Source organism: Dermacentor andersoni, chromosome 8 (genome assembly GCF_023375885.2).
Source record: "Dermacentor andersoni chromosome 8, qqDerAnde1_hic_scaffold, whole genome shotgun sequence".
Lineage (NCBI taxonomy): Eukaryota > Metazoa > Arthropoda > Arachnida > Ixodida > Ixodidae > Dermacentor > Dermacentor andersoni.
Genome location: NC_092821.1, coordinates 97,992,460 through 98,020,448, shown reverse-complemented (window position 1 = coordinate 98,020,448; position 27,989 = coordinate 97,992,460). Strand labels below are relative to the sequence as shown.

The 27,989-nt window shown below is 45.0% G+C and overlaps 1 protein-coding gene across 1 annotated transcript in view; it reads right to left on the bottom strand.

The window, feature by feature from the left end:
* Positions 1-436: 436 nt before the first annotated feature.
* Positions 437-27,989, bottom strand: part of LOC129384190 (uncharacterized) — a 123,013-nt gene continuing 95,460 nt past the window's right edge. The window contains exons 25-31 of the mRNA XM_072284104.1: positions 27,140-27,169; positions 24,182-24,199; positions 23,328-23,351; positions 19,049-19,138; positions 3,924-3,941; positions 2,146-2,169; positions 437-621 (exon numbers count right to left, since the gene is read on the bottom strand). Coding sequence (XP_072140205.1) covers positions 437-621; positions 2,146-2,169; positions 3,924-3,941; positions 19,049-19,138; positions 23,328-23,351; positions 24,182-24,199; positions 27,140-27,169 — 389 coding nt within the window. The remainder of the gene's footprint in view (positions 622-2,145; positions 2,170-3,923; positions 3,942-19,048; positions 19,139-23,327; positions 23,352-24,181; positions 24,200-27,139; positions 27,170-27,989) is intronic.

Here is a 27,989-nt window from a genome sequence, read left to right as displayed (position 1 = left end):
ACCTTGTCCTTGGAAGCAGCCCGGGAAGAACGCTGCCGAGACTCGAGCCAGGGGGAGCACGCAGCTTCACCTAGTGCAAACGGGGGACAAAGAAGTGCCCACTAAATTGTTCAAGATAAGAGCCATGGCCGGTAAGCTGCCACCGACTTGTTCCCTCTGGGGCACCCTTAACCACAATCATTGAGTATGCCCGCATATCAAGGAGACTTGTAATAAGTGTGCAAGGAAAAGGCATTTCGTAGCGATGAGAGCACATTTGCAGACAAGCAAAAAAAAAAAAAAATTAAACACGCAGTTTGAAAACGATAAAGGTTGCGAAGCAGGAGCCGACTACTGACATTACAGATCGAGTGGCTTTGGCAAGTCGCAAGGGTATTTTGGCGGAATTGAAAACGGTGCTCTGCTAGAAATCACACTGGACACGGGAACTGCTGTGTCAATTATACTTTACAAGCAGTTCTTCCAGTAGCTTCCATCGGCCAGCTGTATGACAACGAATGTCGCACTGCACATCTACATTGGAGCCCTCGTCCGACCACATGGCGTCACAGTCGTCAAGGTTCAGCATAGTGGGAAGACGGCCGAATTGCCGCTCTACCTCGTCCGCCAACAGGACCTCCACTGCGGGGACGAGAGTGGCTGCACACAATATGTTTGAATTCATAGTAAGGTTCGTTCCAGCGCAACACTACACACGGACAAATGGAAGGTATAAAACGACGACACGGCACTGACTCCCAACTGATATTTTATTTATGTCCAACACACACACACACACACACACACACACACACACACACACACACACACACACACACACACACACACACACGCACACGCACACGCACATGCACACGCACACACACACACACACACACACACACACGCACACACACACACACACACACACACAGATATATGCCAGTTCACGACCATGACATGGATGAGGCACAGAGATACATCGAGACCACTGTGACCAAATGACGCATAATCAAAATTGACATACGTAACACAGTTCCTTGTCATGAAGAGCGACAGATGGTTCGCTGATACATGCCTTGTCCATAATGTTTACATTGTAACCCTAAGCGACTTGTTTTGTCAATTGGTTCGCCTGTTTATAAATCTCACGTTTTTTTTTTAAAACAGGGGTGACGATCTGACGACTTGCAATGCTCCGGGAGATGAAGTATCGCAACCCCTTGAAGAGATAGTTCATGCTCCCTAAGTCGAACATTCACATAACGCGTCGTTCGTTTCACGTACTCCCTACCACAAGGTAACGTAATTACATATACAACCTGCATAACAAAAGTGATGTACCAGTTGACATGTTTGACAGTGAACTTTCCCTTTATTTGCTTACTCTTCAGCAAATTATCGACTAACCAGCGTATGCGACGTATGTTATGTTTCACGGAAAAACGAACATCAATGATGTACCTTGAAGCAAAGTTCTTAAGCCCATGCGCCAACTTGTGTACATACGGTACTACTCCGTTTTTCCTTTCTCCTTCTAGTTTGGTTTTACTACCTTGGTCATTTATTCTCTCGACGCCATGAACCACACTTTCACTAACAGATGAAATTATCACTTCGGAGTAGCCAGCGTACAGTAAACGATCAGAAAAGGCAGCCTTCTGCATATAAAAAGATGACTTCTTTAATAACAAGCCTGAACAACCTCGAAGCTTCTTATCAAAGGATAATTGCCAAGTCCGGGAGTTAAAGTGTAATTTCTGGCTTTGGCAATGGTAGTGTATACAAAATAGTACAGAAATTGGCGATCAGACCGTCAAGAAACGTGGCAACTTTTCCAGCAATTCAGCGCCAGATGGCAAAGTGGTGCCGTTAAATTAATGTACTGCAAGCCCATTTCTTGATATCAATCTATTACCCATTGGCGAAATTCAGTAGTGAAATGTGAATGCTTAACAAACCATAACATGAAGCAAGGAGCGAACGTTCATACAAGCAAACTCAAAGGTTATAATCAAACAAGAAAGTTTTTTTTGTTCTGGGGGGCGGGAGGGGGGGGGGGGGCAAGCTTGCACATTTGAAAAGAATTCCTTAACTTTAGAGGTAAGTGTTTCTCCTCAAGTACCATTGCGAAACGAAACACACGCGCTAGGTGTAGCAACTTACTTGGTAGTGGCGTGGTCGGTCGTGCTGCAAAAGCAAAGAGCACATTGTTAAGCGATTCTGCGATGTAGGGAAGGCGGCGCCCAACGCATAAGATAACTGGCGAATAACTGCCGCTTGAGCACCAGTGTTAACGCGAACGTGCTGCATGCCATCGTCCGAGTACCAGCTCGTCATCGACAGCCGAAAGACAAATGAGTAACATGTACCGTTACTGAACCACAAAAGCGATCAAAAGCAAGGAGGGAACCTTGTTTATGTGGCATAGGCTCAAATAACTTATCGAAAGGAAATAGCTTTTCATTTAAGTGCAACGGTTTTGTGTCGTCTGATGTATTTAGACGCTGTGCTGGGTGCTTGTGGTTGGACTATGGAGACGAGGATGGCGGGCGGTTTAGAAATCGAGAGGTTGTCACTACGACAGGAAAAAATGAGGGAAGTAACGTCGAAAGGTGAGACCGTGACGCCGACTGTTTGGCACGAGTGATGACGTCATCAAGCTGAGGAAGAGGACTGAATGCGAGAGTTTAGCTAGCCACAATATCGGCGATCAGCAGACATGTTTTTGTATAGTGATTAGCATTGTTATGATACTTCCCGCAATTTCCGGTTAGTTTCTTTGTTCTAACCATTTGCGCTCCAACTTGGGTCATTGGGTAGTCTATAGCCAAATGGGTACTTGATCGGGCCGCTGTGCTGAGAGAACCGTGATCGAATCCAGCCGTCCGACCAACTCGGGTCAATGATTATGAACCGCGGGTCAGTGCCGCTATTTCATAATCCTCAGCATCTTTGACGCCAACCTAAACCACTGGTTATGTGTCAATCGCTATGTGCCGCCCTTTAAGGAATCTATTTGACGAGTAGCATCGTCGTCACCACCGCGAGTCCTCATCCGCCATAATCATCGGCGCCGCACATCTGCGTGTGACTCGAGCCACGTCAGCAAGGCGCTGTTTTTCGAAGTCAGGCTGGCCGCAGCAGCTGCCGCTTCGACCGTCGCTTAACGTTCTCTTTCCGCATAGACAACATTACCTTGGCTTTCTCCAGCTACGGGAAATTTGCATATTTGTAAAGTTTGGCTCAAGTTACATGGGGCACCCATGCATAGCGCCACGCGTTGCGGCTCTGCCGTTCGGTGCGGTGAACTGTGTGATGCCTCAATATATCGTGAAATCAAAACGCCTGTAGAGCGGCGCTAAAATATCGCATTGGGTGGCATCGCAATCGCTGCTGATTTTTTTTTTGTCTTCTCTAAATGTCGTGCCGTGTGCTGTAGTCTGAGTGGCGGCATCGCCCGTTTTACATCGCGTGGTCAAGCGAAGTCACGTGCCAGGGTCGAAGAAGTTGCAAGCAGTCTGTCTTATGCGTGTAACCTCGACCCTCTCGCTCGAAGCGCGGTTCCCTGGACAGGAAGCACGTGCGGTCTTCCGTTTGAAATGTCAAACGTCTTCGCGCCACCCAGACGCTTCACTTTCCACTAGCATCGCAGGCACAAAGTGGTTTGCGCGCCACGCTCGTTTGCGTACAAAGCCCGAACCTGGGTGGAGGACTCTTTAAATAATAGTCCATTTTAAAGCTTATTATTAGAGTAGAGAAGTGGACAACACGAACGCCGACTATAGAAGTGTTTTCCACTTCTCTACTCTTGTGTCCTATCTGCACTCCTCACTTCTATTTTACATAATCAATCCTTACCAACTAGCTCAGCTTTCTGTCATTTTAAAGCTTATCACCTGCGGAAAGTGTAGTTCGTAAAAAAGAGAAATGCTCTTACTTACGGGTGCTCAGGGGTGGCGCTGCATGAAAGAAAACACAGTGAAGGTTTTACAACGAGTTGAATATTTTGGCCAAGTCCTGGCATTCTGTCATGTTACAGCACTGTGAATTCACCTAATGGCTTACTGTGGCGCGGCCCGCTTTTCAGACTGGCACAGAGCAAGGCACACAAGTAAACAAACAACAGCCGTTTGTTCATCTGTGTGCCTTACTCAGTCCCTGTCCTGGAAACGCACTCCGTCACAGCATTCAATTTCAACTAGCCCAAGTAGCTGCACTCTTAAATCACAAAATGCTTGGTTTTGGTCGTCTTTCACGATAGAACCGTCTGTCGAAACTTAGTGCCTTCTTTCTGGATAGCTTTGAGTGGTAAAAGTTGAGTCGGTAAAAAAATCATTGAGTAATAAAAGCAATATGACCGATTGAATGGTCGCGTATGCCTTGTGTATGCTTCGTAATCGTGGTTCAAATTTCATATCGAATGACTTCGTTGCGAAGATGGATTTCTGATACTTTTAGCTTCACTACCCCGGATTGGAAGTCATACTTACTTATATACCTTGTATATTTTCACATTTGGGAAAAATACGCGAAAGAAATTGCGGACAAAGTGCCGCGGACATACAATCAGAATATACTGGTCTGCACTTTCATACCCACAGCCTTTGCAAGGCGTGACCTCTAATGATTTCTCTAGTGTCAGAACATTAAAATGAGCAGATGCTTCGTATAAAACATATACGACACGATTATATATATATATACATACATATATATATATATATATATATATATATATATATATATATATATATATATATATATATATATATATATATATATATATATATAAGACAGAAGCAATACGGTGGAATACAAAACTAGCTTTTATTGGGCGAACCTGTGCCCACAAAAACAGGCTACACTTATAGCACAACGATAGCGGCGAACACGGTCGGCGATCGTCGGAAAACTGATTAGCGGGTCAAGCGCGTCGGCTTTTATAGATCAGTCGTCGAATGTTCCAGAATAACTGATGGGACCCGCGTGTCTTCCACAAAGTTCTACACCATTCGTGTCACGCGATGAAATCTGATAACACAAGGTTCGGTGACAACAGACACGCGGATAGAAGCGTCGATAACTTTCCAGAAACGTCGGATACATGCAGGCGCGTCCCTCGCTGTGCGATTACAGTTGTTAAGCGGCGAAACGTGGTTGCCCGATAAAGATAAGTACACGTGTCAATATATATATATATCTATATATATATATATATATATTGCGACGAGGTTTATTGTCGTCGACAACGTTGTGGAACGCTAAGTAAATCAAGGCACTGCAAGGGCTGTCCGTAGCACGGGCCTCGCTCGCGATCACGGCACGGCCCTTGGTCTTCCTCTTCTGACGGCACATACACAGGGGCGCGTCTGCTTCATTACAATATATATAATGTGCTAAATACACTGGCGTATATACAATCTTTTGCATGATTAAACGATAGCTAAGAAAAAAAAACAACTAAGATACTTAGAAATCTTGACAATAGACATCCATCTTCTCAACGTATGGTAATAAATTGCCCATTACACCGCTTTAACTCGTTTTTGAATGTTCACGTCTCTCACTAGCTTACAGTATATCACAACAGACTAAATGGCGGCGATATGTTTATAAGGTATGCCGTCGGTCGTGTTCTCATTTCGGGAAGACACAGCTTCATTGGGAAAATATTGTTCATTGTCACAGTATGCCTCGCTGCGCCGAACCCATATACATGCCATTAGCGACTCCCATTAGTCATTGCATAAAAATGGCTGCAACGATAAGTACGAAAACTGCTCAATTACCTCTCAAGCCGTCTATACCTGCAGTACTTCAGCACCATAATAAAAATGCCTTTAAGCACTAATGGCTAAGTTAAACGTAGCTGTATTTTTTGTTAACAACCTCGGGCACGAATTACGTATTACTACGTCTGTTGACACTTTTCTTAGATTTGAATGTCTTTCAGGAAGGTGAATTCAACAAAGTTCTTCGCGTTATGGTCGCACTCATTTTGCATTGTTTGACCTATTTTATTACACTTACATTTTCAAAAACACTTTAAAGCTAAGGAAACGATCGCACATAAAAAGCGACGCAGAATGAAGGCCAACGCAAGTCTATAATGTAGTAACCTGCTTTTACAATTATAGTTGTTATTTTCTCTTTCTTTACCCTGCTCCCGTATTCAAAAATGCAACCTTACTTGAAGGTCAGGCTTGACTTGATTGAAATGACGCCTGGCGTTAACGCGCTCAAAGACGCTCATTGGGTTTCCTTCGGCGCGATCACGATTGGCGTCATTTAGATCAGGTCACGCATGGGCTTCAAGATGCATTTCTGCATACGGGAATTACCCCTTATGCCAAACAAGCTACCAAGCTTTTCCACACTGCTTGTTTGCTTCTGGAGGAGTGGATTGGCCAAAGACACAAGCGACACAGAAATAAGTGCATTGCACGGGTTGCTTGATCTGACGATCAACGCAATCTGTCATTGCATTCTAATCTGCTGTTTCCTTTTTAGAGTTGTTACGCAAAGTAGTCAGCTGAAAAGTTTTTATTGACTCAAGCGGCACCACACGCGCCGGCACATCTCCACTAACTGAATATTACTCTCCGAGTAACTTTCGCTTGGTGTTAAAAACTGTTTCGGATAAAACGATATCTTCGTCATCAATATCGTAAGCTGGTAAAGCATTCTTTAATACTTGTAGGTTAAGTCGTTCGATGAAGATTTACGGGTTCATGGCTCCCAGTAGCTCATTTTGGTGTTGAACTAACAGGTCACTGACGGAAATTCGTAAGCAGCAGCAATCGTAGCGGTATATTAGAGGTGTACGGATTTTAACTGCAACCACTAACAACATGAATACGTGGGCGTAACACGCTCCATCTGCCCGTGCAAATGCGCCTCGGGCTTGGAATAATGTCCTTTTCTAATCTGTCAGCTATCGATTGTGTAGATAGCTCGAAAATTCATATTGCTACATGTGTGTGGTGTTTGATTGATTGAACGAGGCGCGTGGGCGCCATCACTCGAGAAAACAGGAGGAAGAACGAACTGGGCTCGCGCGATGAATCTAACCGGTCAGCGCCGCAACCGCTGTTATAAATAAAACCTGTACATGGTCGCTAGTCTTACTGATTTGCCCTTCGCGTAACACTGGGGTGGAGGTGGAACGTTCGCCGTCCTCGCCACGGAGCTCTGAAGCGGCCTCACCGTCGTCTTCTTAGCCATGGCTTCCGATGGAACCACCTCCTCGCCCCTACACCTGCGGCGCCAACCACAGCGTACGTACGTTACGGTCCCTAGTCTCCGTGATCCTGGGACATCCTTCGCCGAAAATGACGTTGACGTCGACGACTGGCTGAGCATGTATGAGCGTTATAGCCAAAGCGACCACTGCGACCCTACCATCACGCTTGCCAATGTGATCTTTTATTTGCACGGGACACCGCGTGTCTGGTTTCTCACCCATGAGATCGAGCTCTCCAGCTGGGACATTTTCAAAGAGCGGCTTCTATTTGGCAACCCGTCAGGTCGCCAACAGGCTGCGCGAAAAGAGCTTGCCACCCGTGTCCAGTCGTCGGCCGGATCGTATGTCTATTACATACAGGAAGTGCTCGCGCTTTGCCGAAAAGTCGACGAGCACATGACTGAGGTTGACAAGGTGGGCCATATCGTAAAATGAATCACGGACGACGCCTTCAACTTGCTCGTCAATAACGACGTTTCTACCGTCGACGCCATTGTCAAAGAATGCCGCTGCTTCGAGGTAGCCAAAAGCCGCCGCATCGTCCCATACTTTTCCCGGTTAACACCCCTGCCACGTCCTCTTGCTCCGCACTTACCGCCACGCGACAATTTCAAAAGAACGTCATATGTATTGTTCGCCGTGACATTGGAGCGGCGAGTCCGGCCGCCCTTCATCCACAATCCCCTGGCGGTACCATCGACCAAGCGGCCCCCGCTATTTCTATCACTCGAGCAGTTGTGCGGCAAGAAATTGCAAACCTTGGCGTACCTACCGCCTGCTCTGTCTCCTGACCTGATTCGGCACCCATTCCCATGTCCACAACCTGTAATGACCAGTATTTCGCTCCCAGACCACGCAATATGGCTGAATGGCAAACCCCAGATGACAAACCGATCTGCTTCCGCTGCCACCGCGTTGGTCACGTATCCCGCCACTGCCGTACCACCTGGATGCCGCCGTACTGGAGCTCATTCCTTGCTCCTCGCCCATACGCCGACGCTCGCCGTTATTCACGTCGCCGTCTGTACCCTACTTTGGTGCCCCTGACAGCCGCTCCTCCGTGCGATCGCCGTCGCCTCAACGCCGGCGATCCCAGTCACCCCAGCCTCGCTGCTTTTCCTCGCCAAACCGACGGACGGAAAACTAGGCTGTGCAGCTCTTCGAGGTAGTGCTGCATCACGTTCGTCCTGTGCAGATCCTCCGTTCATGCTCCTCACAAACACGAACCTAATTGAAGTAAACGTACATGGTGTTCCGTTTACGGCATTAATTGATATTGGAGCCCAAGAGTCCATAATTAGCGCTAACCTATGTCGTCGCCTCAAAAAAGTTCTTAAGCCTGCCATCCCTCGACTCGTACGCGTCGCCAATGGCGCCACTGTTGCCGTCAGGGCTATGTGCACTGCTCGCATAGGAATTGCTGGCCGCCAAGTTCCAGTCCTGTTAACCATGCTCACCAGTTGCTCTCATGACCTAATCTTCGGGCTCGACTTACTGACGATGCATTCTGCCCTCAGCGACTGTTACCCCGGTATGCTGTGACGTTCGCCCGGAACAACCAAACACCCTCTGCACTACAGTGTTTGTTCGCTTATCTCGTCGCGTATCTCTGTTCGCTTAACCTTCGTCGAATTGGCCTCAACGGCAACCGTGCCTGATGGCGGCTATATCGTCGCACCTCTTCGTGATGTCCTCCTGGCGCAATGCATCTCTCTGCCACACGCCGTAGTAACCCTTGCCGCTAATCGGATGTTTCTCCCCGCTATCAATTTGGGCTTGACGAAGCAAATGTTACCTGAAGGCATAGCGGTGGTCACGCTCCGGTCAGCGACAGACGACCACGTCAGTGCTTTTGCAGCCCGACGCGTCTCGAGATCCTCCTGATTACCCGCAGCATGCCTTGAACCTCGACGGCCCATTACGTCCCATGGTTGCTCCTGACCTCGCACCTGACCAAGCAGCCACCCCATATCGCCTTTTGCTTTCCTCAAGCGACATATTTGACGCTGACGATCGACCACTTGGTCAGACGTCCCTTGTTAAGTATCGGATCAACACTGGTGATGCTGTTGCCATTCACCGCCGACCACATCGCGTGTCGACGGCAGAGCGGCAAATTATTCAGCAAGAAGAAAACGAGATGCTCGCCAGAGGGATTGTTGAGCCTTCGCCGAGTCCTCGGGCGTCGCCGGTCGTGTTCGTTAAAAAGGAAGACAGCTCGTGACGTTTCTGCTTTGATTACCGCCACCTAAACCGAATTGCTCCAACAGGGTGTCTACTCACTGGGAAAACCGGGAAAACCGGGAATTCTCAGGGATATTGAGTAGTCTGGAAGAACTCAGCGAAAACTCAGGGAATTTGTGCCTCTATCAGGGAAAAGGAGCGGTAATTTTGTTGAAAGGGCCGGAGGTCGCGGTATGCTGGCTCGAGTAATAGACAGCAATCGTAATGAATCGTCTTTGATGCCCTGTCGTCGGCTGGAGGAGTTTCCAGTGTACAGTCAACGACCGACTTTCCAGATGCCCGATAATTTGGATGGCTTCGCGGCACCACCACGTACCCCATATAATCAATGTATCGAAACGTTTGAAATTTCGGACGCAAGAACCCTTCACCGTCCAATTTTCCGGACTTTTTGCCGTGACCGCAGATCTGAAACGGCATTAATCAAAGCCACCACCGCTGCCGTTTTGAATACCTCGCCGCTTCGAACCAGCGGCACCGCACGCAGTTCCGCTGGCAGCCGTAGACACCACTGCGGCAACGCTAGACCTAGCTGCTTCGACGTTAGCTATTAGGCTTGTTGCCGTTGGGTGCCGTGTTTTTCATTGAAAGAATTCGCTGCTGTCAGCAATGGCACCGACTATGCCTTTGTGGTCCTCGCAATTGGCTTCGAAGCTCGGAAAGCACCCTGCGTTGAACACTGGTTCCTGAAAATCAGCTTTGGCTCAGTACAAAAATGTTACGTGGTGAAGCATACGCAACTTATTGCGGTGAAGGATTACAATGCTCGGAAGGGGCATTTGTCACGGGTTACAATATGTATTCCTTAATTATACACGCACATATCCGGGATCGTCTGTTACAGTATGAGCACCGATATGCCTAATACGTGTGCCGACAGGCCTTCAGAGCGTCTTCGAATGTGCCTATGGCGGTTTCAGACCTGGCCGATTTTTCGGACGTTCTCGTAGCCTCTAGGAAGTGCGAAAAATCGGACTTGGACTGTGCAACTGACCAAGAAGATGCTTCAAATTGTCCGTGGGCCGAACGAGTGGCGGCAGGAGGACAAGAACAGAAAGAACCTTTTCATTGAGGAATGAACGGGAAAGGAAGCGTGCTGTCGCTGTTTTGAAGGAGCGTGATATCAAAAAAGAAAGTGTTGGCTGATGGCGGGACGCAGGTGTCCATCATCCACACCCAATAAACTCTTTAAAGCAGTGAAACACAACACTGAGGCGTCGTGCGGGGGCTGAGAGTATGTCAGGACGACAGCTGAGATAGTCTTACGAGCTCTTGAGAGAGAATATTAACTGTGACAAGAATCGGGCCTCATACCACTGAGCCTTCTATCAGTTGATAGAAATAGCTCATGTTCGAAAATATTTGCTTCTGTATGCATCTGCTTTTTATTCGTGTTTGAGGATGTCCAACTTGATTTGCAATGTTTTTGCAGACATTTTATTTGCTGTGCATTTTACTAACCCCTCCCTTCTATTTTCTTTTTGAATAACATAAACACCACTCCTTAGTATTCAAACTCAATTAAGTCGTTACTAAAATTTTTTTTCATAAGCTTACTAGAGAGTGACAGCATCAGACGACGAGGTTTCAGCCCGTCCTGACGTAAAACATATTTCTGCGTCACTCAGAGAATTTTTCAATGGCACTCAGGGAAAACCTGGAGAACTCGGGGAACTTGGAAATGTCAACTTGGTAGACACCCCGAAAAAGGACGTTTACTCTTTACCACAAATCGACGACGCTCTTGATTGTCTTCATGGTGTCAAATACTTTTCCTCCATCGACCTTCGAGCTGGTGATTGGCAGATTTCCGTCGATGAGCAAGACCAAGAAAAGACAAATTTTTTCACTCCAGCTGGCCTTTACCAATATGCCATTAGGTTTATGCAATGCTCCCGCCATGTTCGAACGAATGATCGACTCTCTGCTTCAAGGTTTCAACTGGTCAACTTGCCTTTGTTAGCTCAATGACGTCCTTGTGTTTTCTCCTACGTTTGAGGCACACCTTGAGCGCGTCGCAGCTGTAGTTGACGTCTTGCACAAGGCTGGTCTCCAGTTGATCTATTCGAAAAGCCACTTCGGGCCCCGACAGATTACAGTGCTAGGCCCTCTCGTCGATGCTTACGGAGTACAACCCGACCCGGAGAAGGTCCGTGCAGTAACGGCTTTTCCTGTACCTCAGTCTGTCAAAGACGTCCGAAGTTTTGTGGGGCTCTTCTTATTTCCGGCGGTTCGTGAAAGATTTCGCAGCAATCGCTCGACCACTCACTGAACTTCTGAAGAAAGACGTGCCTTTTACGTGGAGTTTCTCTCAGGCTGCCACATTTTCACGCCTTATCACGATTCTCGCCAATCCACCGGTTTTGGCCCACATTGACCCGTCCGCACCTACAGGGGTCCGAACCGATGCCAGTTGTTATGGGATCGGCGCCGTCTTATCGCAACGCCAAGAACGACGCGACTGCCTTATAATCTTTACTATGATACCAAGATTTTACTATCAAGTAAATTTCATGGCCAAGTTAACTGATAAATGGACCATGATCACGTAACAGTTCTGTTCCAACTCATTTTTTCCCCACTTCGTCAGTGATTCAAAAGGCGTTCAGCCTAAGTTATCGCCTTAATTAGCTGGTCTTGAGTGGCGGTTTATGATAAAAAAGGAATAGAATAGAATGAAATAATAGATCTAAGTAATTAGGCCCTGTTAGAACAGTGAAATCTTTCATGTACGTACAGCATGCATTGAACACTCTTCATGGTCCTCATAAACTTAAGCTAGGAATGGGTGAGAAAAACAAAACAACAGCCGAAAACAAGAATTTGGTGGTTTATGGCATTTGCGTGTGGCCATACCAAAGCATTCTCGCAACGCTAGCAGTAACGAAACATTGTGCGTTACTGCTAGCACGAACTGGCTCAAACGATAATTAGGCAGCAGTAATATCGCTAACATACTAGGCTTTTCTCGTAATACAGGTTTAAAGCTGTTCTTACCAACTTCAACGGCCGATCAGCGCACTGCAAAACAGCCCGATATGCCATAAAAAAAGCTAGGACAAGCTCAAGTTCAGACAGCAATCAGCGAATTAAAGGCCCAGAGAGGAACATTATAGGTAGATGGAAACTACAGGTATATTAATTACAAGAGGTCTGGTTTCTAACACCCGATGCAGTATGAGCACAATAGTTGTATGCATATTTTTAGGCACAGAACCATTTATCCTAAACCTTCATCAAAACATATTCGACCAACATGCTTCTGGTCAACTGGTTCGTGCCCACTCTTCAAACCCGTTTTGATTTCAGATTAGGTCATGCCATGAACACTATGATTAGGTCATGGTGTTCTTTTAGTGTATATTTTAGTTTTTCTATGAGAACTGCAACTATTATGGGCAGTCATAAGTATGCGTATCATTCCTTTCTCTAGTGTATTGGTATAGCGTACTATTTCGAAATGTTCAGTGGTTTACATTTACCGTATTGTGCATTCTGGCTGTTGGGCACGTATTGTTGTACTCCCAAATGCGTCGTCAGGGTTGCTTTGGCCCCGTCAAGCTTTTACACTAATAGCGCTTATTCAATCAACCCCCCCCCCCCCCCCCCAGAAGCTGTTCTTTCATTGAAATAAATGCTTTGATTTGGATTTGATTACGAATTTTTGTTTCTGCGAATCGGAACTGAACCTCAACGAAATTGGAGCGCGCTGAATTCGAACCTGAAATAAACTGGCATTTCTTTAGGCTCGACATTCTGCTTATAGTAAACGAGTTCTAGAAAGTGGCAGTGTGCGGTCCACTGAGGCGCAGGTTTTATTTCAAGATCGCAAGTGTTATGTTGGCAGGTCAAGATTTGTCGTTTTAATCTAGTTTTCTTTTTTAAAGGAATACGTGTTCTTTTCATCTTTTTCGACTTCACGATATTTGACTGAACAAAAAGTTATTTAGCTGCTACGTTGACAGCGATCGCTTTTCACATGATAATGACAAGCTATAGAAAAAATTTTAATGGAAGATGAAACGAACCAATTCCGGAACATTTGTTGCGTGGAGTTAGCTAAAGAGGGTACGAAGCCAGCCTATACTGATATACAGAATAATACACATGCACACAAAAGGCAACGGCAAGCTGTAGCACATATTATACTGACTTCCATCGTATTTGCATATATTGAGTTGCGTTCGCACGCACGCTATCTTGATCTGGTCAAAAATCTATGGGCGTACAGATGAAGAAACTAGAATGGTAACATTATACACACACAGAGGCACAGCCGTCAAAAGCTGGCTTCATTATTCAAGACACACAAAAATGAGCGTGATATGCATATAAAATAACGTGAGCAAATAATGCAAATGGAGAAAGTTGCTTACACTTACAGCTGTCAGTGAAGACAGAGATAGCTAAAATTCTGCTACACTCGAATCAAATAGCTCAAGCACGAGACTTTTTGTAAAGAATGCCCAACATACACTAGGGCTGTTTGGCAATATTTCTTAGCTTGCGTTTTTGCTAATGAAAAGCGATTTTGCGCTGTTCTGGTTAGAAATTTTGATAATTTTATCTGCTCTTCACTTCAAGTAAATGCCGCCTTAACTAAGCCATTCAAATATGTTATTTGCGTTCTCTCAGCAAAGCCCTTGCGCCCAAAGTTGTCGCATGATTTTGGTTGTACCTTATATGAAATATTTGTTTATTCGGTCAGAATGGACACGTCTTACAGCCCTCCCTCTAACGATACAGGTGAGAGGGCGCAGCCCAGGCTCCTGCATTAAGTGATGAGCAGTTCATTGCACCGGCTGAACAGTTCCTCCAATTACTTTCCCTATCCCTTACCCTAGTGCAGGATAACAAACAGGAGGCTTTACCTCCCGTTAACCTCTCTGCCATTCTCTCCTTTGCATCGCTCTCTTTCTTTCTCTCAATTAGTTTTTGTTCATCCTATAGCGATTTATTTCTGTGGCATAAAAGACAGTGCACTGCAGGAGAACAGCGGCATTAAGATGGTGAACCTGTAGTTTTGTAATCGAGTACGCGTTCGCCTGAGCGTACCAGTTTAAGACAAAGACTTATATAGGGGCCAAACAAAATTTCTCCGCTCAAACGCATCGTAATTAAATGCACACTCGTTCGCATTAAAAATGATTAAACCAACCTATATCAAATTATCAGCTAGTAAAAAACTGTGTCACAAGGACTTCCGCACGCACGATTTTGATTGGGGACCAAGATTAACAAAATCGTAGACGTACAAAATTAACAACGATGTTTGGAACTATGTTACTCTATTCGATCACAGCGCACAACAAATTGGCAGGGACTGACAAGGAAGCCACCACAAAGCGGTGACTGCAACTGCTTTACGGCCACGCAGAGCTCTTGTAAATATTGAATTCTATATGCATAAGCGCGCGGGGAAAGACAGCAAAGCCAAATGATACGTGAAGCCCTTCTTCGTTAGGGGTGAAAGATCTCGTGTGAATCAAAGCCACGTCGCACACGAAACCAAAACAAAAAGCAAGACTGCACCATGAATGTACTCGGTCGACCGAGTCACCACATGAATCGACAGTCCTTAAACAACCGTTATTGGTTAATTATCCCTAAGTCGGTGTCGCACGAGATCTCGTAGAGCTCCAAAATAGGCAAACCACGATCCTAGTTACCAACTTCTGTGGCAAATTCAAGCAGTTTGCGAGGCATACGACCATGGCCTACTTTGAAACAGTGGCGCAGTCTAACGCCTGTGCTTGGGTAACGACAAGCTCTAGTCCGGAACCAAGCGATGTGGACCTGACTATTCACATCAACGCCAACCCACAGCTCGACCAACCGGAAAAGGAGAGGTTCCTCACTCTGCTATCGTCATTTTGCGACTGTTTCACAACCACGTTGAACGTCAAGCAGACTCCTTTAATCAAACACAGAATAATCACTGAATCGACCGTCCAACCTGCTCGCCAACACGCTTATCGCGTGTCGCAGTGAGAACAGGATGCTATTCGTCATCAAGTTAAACAAATGCAAGACGATGATGTCATTCAACCAGCGACAAGTCCTTGGGCTTCACCTGTTGTATTAGTTAAGAAGAAAGACGGTTCACTACGATTATGTGTCGATTATCGCAAACTGAACAAGATCACGAAAAAAGACATTTACCCCCTTCTTCGCACTGACGACTCTTTGGATCGCCTGCGACATGCCCGCTACTGTTTTTCAATGGGTCTGCGTAGTGGGTACGGGCAGATTAAGGTTTGCGAAGGGGACCAGGAAGAAAGGGCGTTTAAACACCCGGCGGTCTCTCTCAATTAAAGGTCCTCCCTTTTTGATTGTATTCCGCTTCGGCCACATTTCAACGCATGATCGACACAGTTATACCTGACCTCAAGTGGCACTCGTGTCTAGTCTACTTAGACGATGTAGTTGTTTCTTCCACCAAGTTTGAGCAATACATCCACTGGCTTGAGGCGGTTCTTCAAGCCATCCGCAATGCCGGCCTGTCTCTGAAGCCCGAAAAATGTCGCTTTGGCTACGTGCAGCTTTAATTTCTTCGTCATATTGTTAGCAGCACCTGTGTGCGCCCTGACCCTGAAAAAGCAATGGCAGTTGCTCTGTTCGCGATACCGAAGACAAATCATTATGTCCGCCGATTTTTAGGGCTTAGCTCGTATTACCGCCGTTTTGTGCCCAATTTTTTTTAGATTGCCGAACCTTTGCAACGAGTCATCAAAAACGACGTCACATTTGATTGGGGCCTGGCACAATCCGACGCCTTCCACGACATTCAGCCACGTCTACTGACATCACCGATACCTGGTCATTTTGACACCGAGGCCGACACAGAAGTCCACACTGATGCTAGTAATGTTGGTCTCGGAGCGACACTCGTACAGTTTCAAGGTGGTGTTGAACGCGTTATTGCGTATGCCAGCCGCGACGTAGACTGCTGCTGAAAAAAACTACTCAGCAGTAGAAAAGGAATGCTTCACAGTTGTATGGGCTCCAGAAGTTCCGGCCATGCTTACACAGACGCCCCTTCCGCGTCGTCAGCGACCACCACTCTCTCTGATGGCTGGCGAATCTCAAGAATCCTTCAGGCCGTCTCGCAAGATGGAGCCTTCGGTTACATTAATTTGATGTGACAATCGTCTATAAGTCTGGCCAGAAACACACGGACGCCGACTGTCTCTCCTGCTCCCCCGTGGAAACCGCACCACTAGATACTGACAACGACTCTGGTTTTCTTTGTACTGTTCCGTTTTTAAACGCAGATCACAAGCAACGCCAAGATTTCGAGTTCCAGCCCTTGATTAAATACTTTGATGGAAGCCGCCCAGAACCCCCGCGGCAGCTCGCGCGTGACTTGTCCTCTTTCTGCATATGTGGCGACATCCTATACAAGCGAAACTTTCGCCCTACTACAGCCGTTTTCCTGCTCGTTGTTCCCGCTCCTCTCCGCGACGACATTCTACGTGCATGCCACGACGAACCAACGTCCGGGCATCTTGGTTTCACTTGTACTCTTCTACTGTACTTTCACTTCTACTGGCGAAAACTCACAAAAACCGTGAAGCAGTACGTCAGAAGTTGTCGAGATTACCAGCGTCGCAATTTTCCACCACTGAAACCAGCCGGTCTGCTTCCGCCTGTATGAGCTCCTTGCTCACCTTTTGAACAAGTGCGGATGGATTTACTCGGCCCATTTCCCAATTCTTCGGCTCTGATAACCTCTGGATACTTGTCGCCACTGATAACCTCACTAGATAGTGCGAAACACAAGCCGTTCAGTACAAACTGCTTCAGGTGTAGCCAACTTCTTTGTCAAAAATTTTGTGCTTCGACATGGTGCTCCCGCTGTCGTTGTCACAGACTGCGGTATGGCCTTCACCACCAAGTTGGTACGAGATATCCTGCAGTTGAGTGGAACAACGCACTGTACGGCAACGGTGTATCGCGCGCAGACTAACGGGTTAACTGAGCGTCTCAACAAAACGATTGCGGATATGCTTTCTATGTCTGTCGCCACGGATCATAAAAATTGGGAAGAACTGCTCCCGTGTGTGGCATTGGCTTATAACACTGCGCTTCAAGAAACCACCGCATGTCCTCCCTTTCGTCTGGTCTACGGACGCGATGTCACCACTATGCTCGACGTGATGTTCCTATCAACTTCGTCTCAACCTACCACAGCAGATACAGACGCTTTTGTTCAGCGTGCCGAAGCAGCGCGGCACCTTGCACGGCGACGAGTTCTATCCCGACAAAGTCAAGATGCTCGTCGATACAACATACGCCATCGAGACGTCACATAAAACCCGGGAGATCTCGTGTGGGTTTGGACCCCTATACGTGAACGAGCCCGCTCAGAAAAATTATTGCGCCGATACTTTGGACCCTACATAGTTTTGCATAATCTAAGTCCTATCAACTATGAAGTTATCCCCGCGGACACTTCGCACCTCTCCCGTAGACCTCTTTCCTCTGACATTGTTCACGTTACCAGGATGAAGTCCTACCACTCGCGCTGACTCCCATCCACAAACTTTGTTGTGCGGCCCCTGTCATCACGTCTGTTGTCTTTCTCATTTGTTTTCTTTTCTCCTTGTGGCATTTAAAATCTCCCCAACTTTCTTTTTTTGGGAGGGGACGGTTAACTTTCGTCTAGCCGCATGGAGAAGTAGTCTCTCTTCTTTTTCTTCTTTTTTGGGAGGGAGGCGTAATGGCACTCGCTAGTTACGCTAGACGCCGAGGAGGAAGAACTGTGCGTGGTAGCTGCTGCAGAAACGAACAGTAAACTGCCGTTCGCTTGGAACTGACTGATTGCCTTTCGCTCTCGCCACAAACTGGTGAAAGCGACGGGTACGCATCCACCTTGTCTCCGCTCATCTTGAACTAGAAGCCACCGACGCCAGCACCTCTGGCACTGCAGAAATCGAGCGAAGCAGCTGTTGCCTCCAAGGTCTTCCGCCGCAATACAGTCCCTTGGCAAGGTTCACCTTCTCGACGGATGAGGCAGAAAATTCAGGGCAAAGACACAGCTGAAGGCAATAGGTCACGCCACATCTTTATTTGAAAGAGCAAAAACTTCCCCTGCTTCTCTTATATACCTCTAGCGAATCTAAAGAAGTTTGCTTTTGAATCCAAGAAGCGAGAAACTCTTATTCAAATCTCATAATGCTAATGGAAAGAATTTACGCCATTCGCTTTCTCTTCGTGCAACGAGATTACAGCTTTTATTCTGCAGATTGCAGAATTTGCAGATTTATAAATTTTAATCAGACGTTGTTGAGGGCTTGTCGGTTCATAATTTGAACTTCATAGCGCTTGTCTGTGGTATTTGTTTCTTTGTGTCCTTGTTTTATTTGCGTTGTTCAACGTCACTTTCAGATCTTATACCAACACTTTATTCTACGCAGTAAAATTAACATGTTGCGCTGCTTGGATGAAATAGCTAAAGCAAATTTATGAACCTGTAGCAAATCGCACCAACGAATACAAATAGTAGCTCCATTTAGGACCACCCATTTGTTACGACGGTAGTACAAACAATGATTTTGAGGGATAATTCGTGCTTACCTGTACAAGCCGGCATTTTCCCCCTCATGACGCAGGTCATGTTGTCCCTTCGACAGCGCTGCTTGATCGCTTCAGGGCACTCGGATGGACCTGGTAATGCACGTGAATTTTCAATTATTATACAGCGGCAGCAGATAGCGAACAACATTCGGGCGTTGTAAATGGGCTCACATCGTCAAATATGGTCGGCACTCATCCGAAACTAACAAGTGCGTATTGTAATTGCGTAATCGCACTAGGCTATCGGGAAGATGCGACTTTAGTAGAACTTGAGAAACCAAAATATATGAAGTTTCTGCGTCTGTAACCAACCGATGAAGCACAATGGAATGTTATGTACGAGTGTACGCACGGAAACATTTGCGCCTTATGTCTCTGTACACTTGGCTGCATGGATGATTATAAAAAATAAGTAGAAAGGTGTGCACGACAAAATACATCGTACATTCCATCTTCATATGATGGGGTTTGTGTTCTCGTTGAAAGCCCACATAAATAAAACAGCTTCAGTTAAATGGAAAGATTAGCGCTTTTAATTAGGTGCCGACATGAAATTTTCGTCTTGTTATTTTTGCGCTCTCAATAAAGGTGCGTGACCTGAAAACTGCAGAGGAAGTATTGAGAAGCCTCAAAGCGACATCAACAGTTTGCTATAATACTTTTTTCATCATCAGTTTTAGTTTTGCGTTCTAAGATGTGCATATCTCCGTAATGACGCGGAAGCCGGCGTGTTGCGAGGACACCATGTGATTAGGTCACTCGCTCTGGTTCACTGAACTGTCTGCAATTCTCTTATTTGCATAGCGGCTTGATATAGCAGTTGGTTTTAAAGGCAAAATCCAATGCGATGACATCAAGCTTGGATTTATTTTATTAACAAGGTCTGTAAAACCGGAATATGCGTGCCCAATATGGGATACCTGTTTGAAATACTACATTAAATCTTTTTAAAGAAGTCTGACAACGGCGGTGAACTTTATTTTCAAGGGATATTACATGTCGACCTAGCCAATGAAAATTGAGAATAAAAAACATCGAGTTTTTCAAGAGAAGAGTAGAAAATAGAGGTCAAACTATTTTTTTCTCCAATCATATTCTAAAATTGTGAAAAATACATGTTTCTGAAATACTGACAAGAAATCTAAACGCGATTTCAAATACAAATTAAACTGCATGTTCTCACTCCTGAGGATTGGTTCGCAGCGATTCGACAAGAATCACGTGACAATTATAGGCGTATTTTGACAATGTTACCTCGAGTGCGCGTGAGCGAATGACTCAACAGATTTTGTGCCCCCAAAATTTGGGTCTGGTAAAAGTGCTCAATTACGGGAAGCCCTCGTTTTGTCACCTGAAAAGTGAAGTGTGCGATTCGTTTAGTAAAGACTTGAGTAAAGCACTACTACTTTGTCCAAATAGCTGCTGTCCCAATAGACGCTTCTGTACTTCGCGAAATGAATCGGTGCTGTGGACGCACGAAATCAAGTTTACATAGACGAGCAAGCCATTGTTCCGATGTTAGCTCAAACAGTCTTGTTGACTAAACAGTCTTAAACGGTAACAGTGAACAGAAGCAGTGATTAGCTTCTGTCCTCATTTTTAAATTGAAACCACACAAAGTGAAACTTCCTTCAGACAACGCGCAAGAGTTTGGTTATTCAATGCAATCAAATTCGCGTATTCTTTCGAAGTGCCCATGAGCAGGCGTAAACCCTGATAATGGTGTATTTGTGAATTCACAAAGGAAAATTCAAAACAAAAGTACGAAACGGGAACAAGTAGCTGTGGACAGCTGGGTAAAATAAAGAATGAAAAATGATGGAAACAGGAGTTTGATGTTAGGTGTAAACTCTGCTTTAAAGGTACATTTTAAGTACTCTAAAGTGCTTAAAAGCAAGAAAATGGGCAATCAGTATTTTGCCGTCCGGGAGCCAAAATTTGTGAGGCGGTGCAGTTAGTATTCAAGAATGCTTTCTTCACAGATTTTATGGATCAGAGTGGCGCTTGATTACAATATCATACCACGTTTGCATGATCATTTCAACCACCTAGCTGCACAAAGAGTAATAATTAACGAAGTGGGTAGGTTCATTATGGACGAGTATAGAATGAATGCATATTTACTTATCTTAAGTGCTTAATATAGGGAACAGCAGACGTCCACCCTTTCGTAGCAATTGCTACGGAAGGGGGGCTGTATCGGCTTGGTTATGGTATGGGATGTATGGGTTTCCTTTGTAGCAATTCCTACGAACGGGTGGATGTCTGATTTTTCCTGTATTCATTACTTCTCTCCTTGCGAGTTTCCGCAGAACTACTACGACAAACACTTGCCTTTGCTTCGTGTTGTCGACAAATTAGACTTCGCCCTGCCATCTGCTATCCGCCTGGTTAGCTGAGATGGTAGAGCGGCTGCCCCGGAACGGCGGTGGTCCCTGGTTCGAGTCCCAGACCAGGACGAATTTTTCTTCAACTGTGAGGCTTTTCTTTCGAGGAAGCTGTATGGGTTTCCTTTGTAGCAATTGCTACGAACGGGCGGATGTGTGATTTTTCCTACATAATTACTCTCTCCACCTTGCGGGTTTCCGCAGAACTACTACGTGAAACACTTATCGTAAGTGCATTCATGTGCAGCCTGAATGTTTTTGACTCCGTGGTATTTTCCGGTCAAGCTGGCATCATTTGATTGAACCGGCCAGTGCCTCACTGCAGGCTTTATTCTTGTGGGATATATATGATTAAACGTTTTCAGAATGTAGATTACGTGGACTTTGGAGGTAATGTGCAAGTGCCATACATAGCATGAATTAACTCGTCTGTTAGGGACGTCTGTGCAGGCGTCCATATTAAACACTACTGTAGGGGTTAAGAAGACGCTGTGCGCTTGTCAAGCAAAATGTTCTTGATAACTTCGCTTTGTCCGCTCAGACATTCTCGTGCTGTCGCAAAAAAGGAGTTAAGAATTTGAGAAGGATCGACATTTGGGCGAGTTGGTACTAGTTGAACATCCTGAAGGGGCAGCGCAATAAGACGAACACACAAGGTAGGAACTCACAGGACAGTGCTGATTCGATGTTCGATGTTCGATGTGAATAATAGCGCTCCTCGTGATGTTCGATGCATTCGATGTGAATCCCCTGCATCCAGCGCTGTCCTGTGTGTTCCTGCCTTGCGTATTCGTATTATTGCGCTGCCCCTTCAAGATGTTAAGAATTTGAGCAGCTGTTGAAGCAGTATAAGATGGAGTCATATCATAAGAAGCCAACAAACACTGACGCCAAGGACAACATAGGGGAAATTGCTTGTGCTTAATAAATGAAATAAAAGAAAATGAAATGAAACCATACCATTTAATAAACCCAAGTAATTTGCCGTATAATGTCATTGGTGTTAGTGTTTTAGTGTTTTTTGGCTTCTTATGACATGACTATTAAAAATCGGGCCCCTCGGTTAACCCCCTTTCTGGTGTAATAAGACTGCGGTGACATGTTGCTTTTTAGCGCACCAATTCGCCAAAAAAGTTATCGTCAAGGTTGAGGTAGTTACCGAAGCTACCGCACCAACAACCAAGCAACAATTATTGCAGAAAGATTTTGCCTCACTCCGCAACTCTGTGAAGAAGCTATAAAAATGCTGTTCCTCACCTGTGGACTGCATGAAATAATGTATCTGAATCGGACAAACTGATGCTGTCCACACGCTCAGAAACATGCCACTAATTTATAAGATCATTTGGTAGAACCATAGCAAACAACCTGAAGATTTCAAGATGCTGTAAATTAGTATGCAAAATTTATCCGCTTTAGACACCTCTAATAGAATCAATTTGCAGAACAGCGACGTCTTTTACTGGAACATACTAATTGACCAACTTCGTAATGCTATTATTTAAATAAAATTTTGCTAATCTTGAAAAAAAAAATCCGCTCCTAAACCATATTTCTGCTTCCTGGAGCCAAGACAACTTAGCGTTCTCCCTGAAATTCACAATATATCATTCCGACTCGTAGAGTGGCCGTGTTAAAAGCATTTATGCTTTACAATTTGCTGCATTCGATTTTTTTTGTACCAGCATGTCACAATGACTTGCAGTCAAAAAACGGCTGGGCAAGGCCCACAGTCATTAAGCCACAAAAGGCATCAGAAGCACGAAGAGAGACTTGTTTAGGTGATACATGCTCAAAGATTCTAATGAAGTCAAACAGTCTTTATATAGAGCCTAACATTTTCTCATGTAACATCGTGCAACAAAACACGAGCGCAAGGTGTACCGACTTACTTGGCAGTGTCATGGCCGTTCGTGCTGCAAAAAAAAAGCAGTAAATAGTTAAGCGGTTGTAGAATGTGAGGAAAGCAGCGCCAAACGTACAACTGGCGAATATCTGCCTCCTGAGTGCAAGCATTAACGTCAATTCCCTGCATTCGATCTTTTGTGTACCAGGATATCACTGACCGTCGAAAAGCAAATATCCAAAATGCGTCGTAAATAAACCGCACAAGTTATGGAAAGTACGGAGGGAACGTTGTTATGTGGTACGTGCTGAAAGCATTTACTGAAGAGAAACTGAGAAAAGGACAGAGGGTAAGTTCGGGGGATGGGGGGGGGGAGGTGTTGTTACCATGCAACTAAGAGGAAATCATCACTGTAAACAGAGGCACCTCTTTCCCGTCGGTTCTGCCGTTCCTTCCCTACGTTGTGCCTTAACGGAGCCGAGATCCCGCGTCGGGTTCATGTGACAGGCCCCGCCTGCCTATTTCTATTTCTTTTGTATTCTGTTACTTTCCTGCGTCGCGGCAAGATCCGTTGCTCATTACTTAGTTAACCGATTTCACGTGCGCGATGGTCGGAGACTTTGTGAGCACTCCCTATATTTTGTATGACCTTGAGTGTTACGCTCGGAGCGTGGTTCCCTCGAGAAGAAGGACGCGCGGCCTTCTGTTCAACATTTCAACCGTCTTCGCGCCACCAAGCCAGTTTATTCTTTGCACACTCGATCACGACCATGTGATCCAAGCACCGCGCTTGTTTGCGTGCAAAGCTCAAACCTGGCTGACGGGTTCTTTAAATAAAAGTGCATTTTATAGCTTGCCACCAGTCGAGCGTGTAGTTCGTGGAAAAGAATTCTCACTTACGAGGCCTCGTGCGCCGTCCTGCGTGAAAGTAATGCCGTGAAAATATCACCATGAGTTGAATATGTCGACCAAGTTCTGGCAATCTGTCATATTTCGGCACGAAAATTTCACCGAATTTCTTACTGGGGCGCCTGCCGCCTTTCAGACAGGCACGTAGTAGAGCACGCAAATAAACAAAAAGCAACACTTCAGTTTGTTTACCTGTTTCCCGGTCCTAGAAAGGCACTCCTTGGCAGTATTTAATTCAAATTCGGCGAAGAAGCAGTACTCTTAAATCACATAATGGCGGTTTTTCGTAGTCTTTGGTGACGCAGCCATCTTTGAAAATTTTGTGTCTCTTTCTTCTGTAAAGCTAGAGGCAACAGTAAAACTAAGCCACTTGTAGACAAGTCTGCGGACATATGACTAATTCGTTATTAATTTTTTTTTGCATTATCGTTTCAAAATTCACTTTAAAAGAAGTGAAGGAAATGTGCAACGTAATTTTATTTCATTTATTTCGCCTCAGCAATGCGCTCTGCGCATGAACTTAGCCGATTTTGTGGAAGGAAACGCCTTTTTAAAGTTATCTCAATGCAACAGATGCGGTTCTGTGTTTATCTTCAAACATAACAACCATTTTCCTCCATAGACCGCAAAGATGCGCCATTTCTTGTTTTAGTTTTACAGTGAAATTAACGTATATATGGCTACGTTGGCAGAAAACAGAGTTTATAGCATTTGGACAGTCGCGAGTATAATGAGAAACTCGGGCATCTCATTTACCATTTTTCGTCACTAAGTTTAGCAACATATGTCACAGGCCGAAGCGAGAAATCTTTAGAGCACTTGCCTAACGTTAGTGGAAGAGCGGCTTGCGAGAGAATAACAGATTTTCGCGTTTACCGGTCTTGAAACACCATCATTATAAACGAGTGCTGTTCTTTATTCAGAGGAAGCTTCAGCTCGGGTGCTCCTATCTAAATACATCTAAAAGTAGAATTCGTTTTTCTCGGCAACTACTGCACCAAATTTGAAGAGGTTTGTTGCATTTAAAAGGAAAACTTAAACTCTAGTGACAGTAGTTTCGAATTTCTTTAGGAGCTCAACGTATTAATAAAAATTGCCAAAATAAAAATTTTGAAAAAAACGAAACTATCAAGTTTACAACACTGTAACTCAGGAACGAAAAATGATAATGCAGTTCTGCGAATTGCATCTAATAGTAGATCTAAAGCGGACAAAATTTATATGTTATGCATGAATCTGAAAAAATTTAGTAATATGGAAATACAGCTTTTGCAGAACCTATGCAAACAACGTAACAAGTTCATATAATATGAGATATCAAATTTGTCCGCTTTCAATTGCCTAATGGATACCGTTTACAGAACTACGATATCTGTTTTTGATGCAGAGTTATGGATTTGTAAACTTCGTTCTTCTATTTTTTTCAAACTTACAAATTTTTGAAAATTCTTTTAACGAAATTCAGGACCTAAATTGAAGTTTCGCTTCCAATAGTCACTAGAATTTGACTTTCTCTCTCAAATGCAGCATACTTCGTTAAAATCAGTCCAGGGGTTATCTCAGAAAAACGCTTTTGCGTTTTACATGTATTTGAATAGGCCGCGTCGGATTTGGGCCCGCGCTATAGCTTCCTCTTAAGCATGAGCATTGTGATATTTAGAGATGGTTTACTAATGTACGCTAGCAAAGTTCTTAGCACACAATTTGTCAAGATGACCCAATAATCTCAATTAAATCATTGATTCGTAACAGCAATCCCACCGTAGGAATAATAACGTTCCTCGCGTACGCTTCATAATCGTGGTTTATATTTCATATCGGGCGACTTTGGAGCGATGTTGAGTGTCTGCTGCATTTCACCTTCATCAGCGCGGATTCCAAGACGTGCTTATTTATATATACCATGGGATTTTCACATTCGTGAGAAATCTACGAAAGACACCGGGCCGAAAGTGCCGTATGTATACAATCAGAACATATTGGTCTACTTCACCACGCTATCACACCGACAGCCTGTACAAGACGTGAACTCTAATGCTCTCCCTAGCGTCAGAACTTTGAGTTGCTACTTCGTATAAAACAAGCTCTTAATTTTTCGTCAGCCGTACGGTGATATGCATGCCGTTCGAACACATTTATTTTTCTGCTTCAGTATGAAGGCTCGCATTCTCTGAAAGGATCGACAGACTAATTATAGCTTCTTTTTATACCTTCGGGACACTAAATGTTTCTCATATGTCGTCTTTCTTCTGCTATAAGGTCTCAGTGTAAGATTGCAATTATTTAATTTTGGTAGAGAGGCTCATCTTTATTGTGCCAGTTTGCTTCATCAAACATTTTGCTGCCACTTGCGGTTATACAGGTTGCATGTATTATACACCTTACTGGAGACTGACTATGTGTTAAGTCATAGAGTGTATCTTTTACATCATGTATATGGAAATAATAAAACAACTTAGAACTTTAAGGGTGTTCGTAATTATGTGTTAAATAAACATAAGCGTTTTGTAGAGCCAGACATGTCGCATACTTTTATGAATAAATTTGAATCACAAACTCAAAGTGCGTGCAGAAAGTATCGGTTATCTGCGGGCATTGTGAAAAAAGGGATGCGCTAGTTTCCCAATCGCTGACGGACGCGGCACGTCGGGCATCTCGTCGATCAGGATAACTGACGATAGCCTGCAATTTCTTGCTTCGGCATACAGAGCATCAATACATAACGTTTAAGCCCCTGCAGGTACCAAAACAAGGTCGTTAACGCTACAAAGGCTTGTTCTTTGAAGAGAAAATGCGCAAAAGAAATGTGTTCGGATAAATATAAAACTGTGCTTTAGGAATTAAATTTTCCACGGTGGCAACAACAGGAACAGCGTTACGTGTGTATTATACATTCTCAGGATCAATATTTAGTCCCCGAAAACGAAGTTATACGTGTTGATTACTCACCGTCTTCTGTGCTTGGGAACGTTTCTTCTGCTGGAAAGATCAAGCCAAGTTAGCCAATACCTTAAGAGAAATCGAGAAACATCGACGGAAGTATTGCAAGTAGGACACACCCGTTCTGAAACTTTAATACACCAGCGGTCATCTCTCTTACGCATTACATGGCCTGCCCAGCTCCTGTTTCCCCTTTTAATGTGAACTAGAATATCGGCTTACGCCGTTTGCTCTCTTATCCCCGCCAATGTCTTCCTGTCCCTTAACGTTATTCCTTGAATTTTTCACTCCATCGGTCCTTCCGTGGCCCCTGCTGTTCTGTCGGCAATCGCGTGCCTGATAAACAGACTACATTCTATACGCTTGTATAAACGAGTGCTCAAAAAGCCGTGCTCAGTGCGATATTCTGCTTATTTCAGATGTGACTATGCGCCCGTAAGTGCCGAGCAAGAAACGCCGTTTTCATATGGAACCTTGCCTTATCCGTTCCTGGCCGACATGTAACACTTGACAACGAGGGTGGGACTGAAGAGACGCTGAAACAGCCCGCTGGTACTCTCAAGAAAACAAGAGTCCCAGTAATTAGCCTCAGCTTAAGTTCCTATATTGGAAGAGTTGAAACACCGATTGCTGCTTTGTGCGCATAGCTAGCAAAGAGATGGCAATACACAGTTGCTGCACAGCTTGGCCAAATGGAGCTGCTGGATAACATCACAAGCGATTGACCAGCCTATCATGAGAGATTCACATCGTTTCTCAAGGTGAATCGCGTTCCTGGCAGCGAAAACCTTCACACATGGATGGGCATCTTCGGCCCACAAACCTATGGACTTCTGAAGTCATTGACGGTGACCGCCCT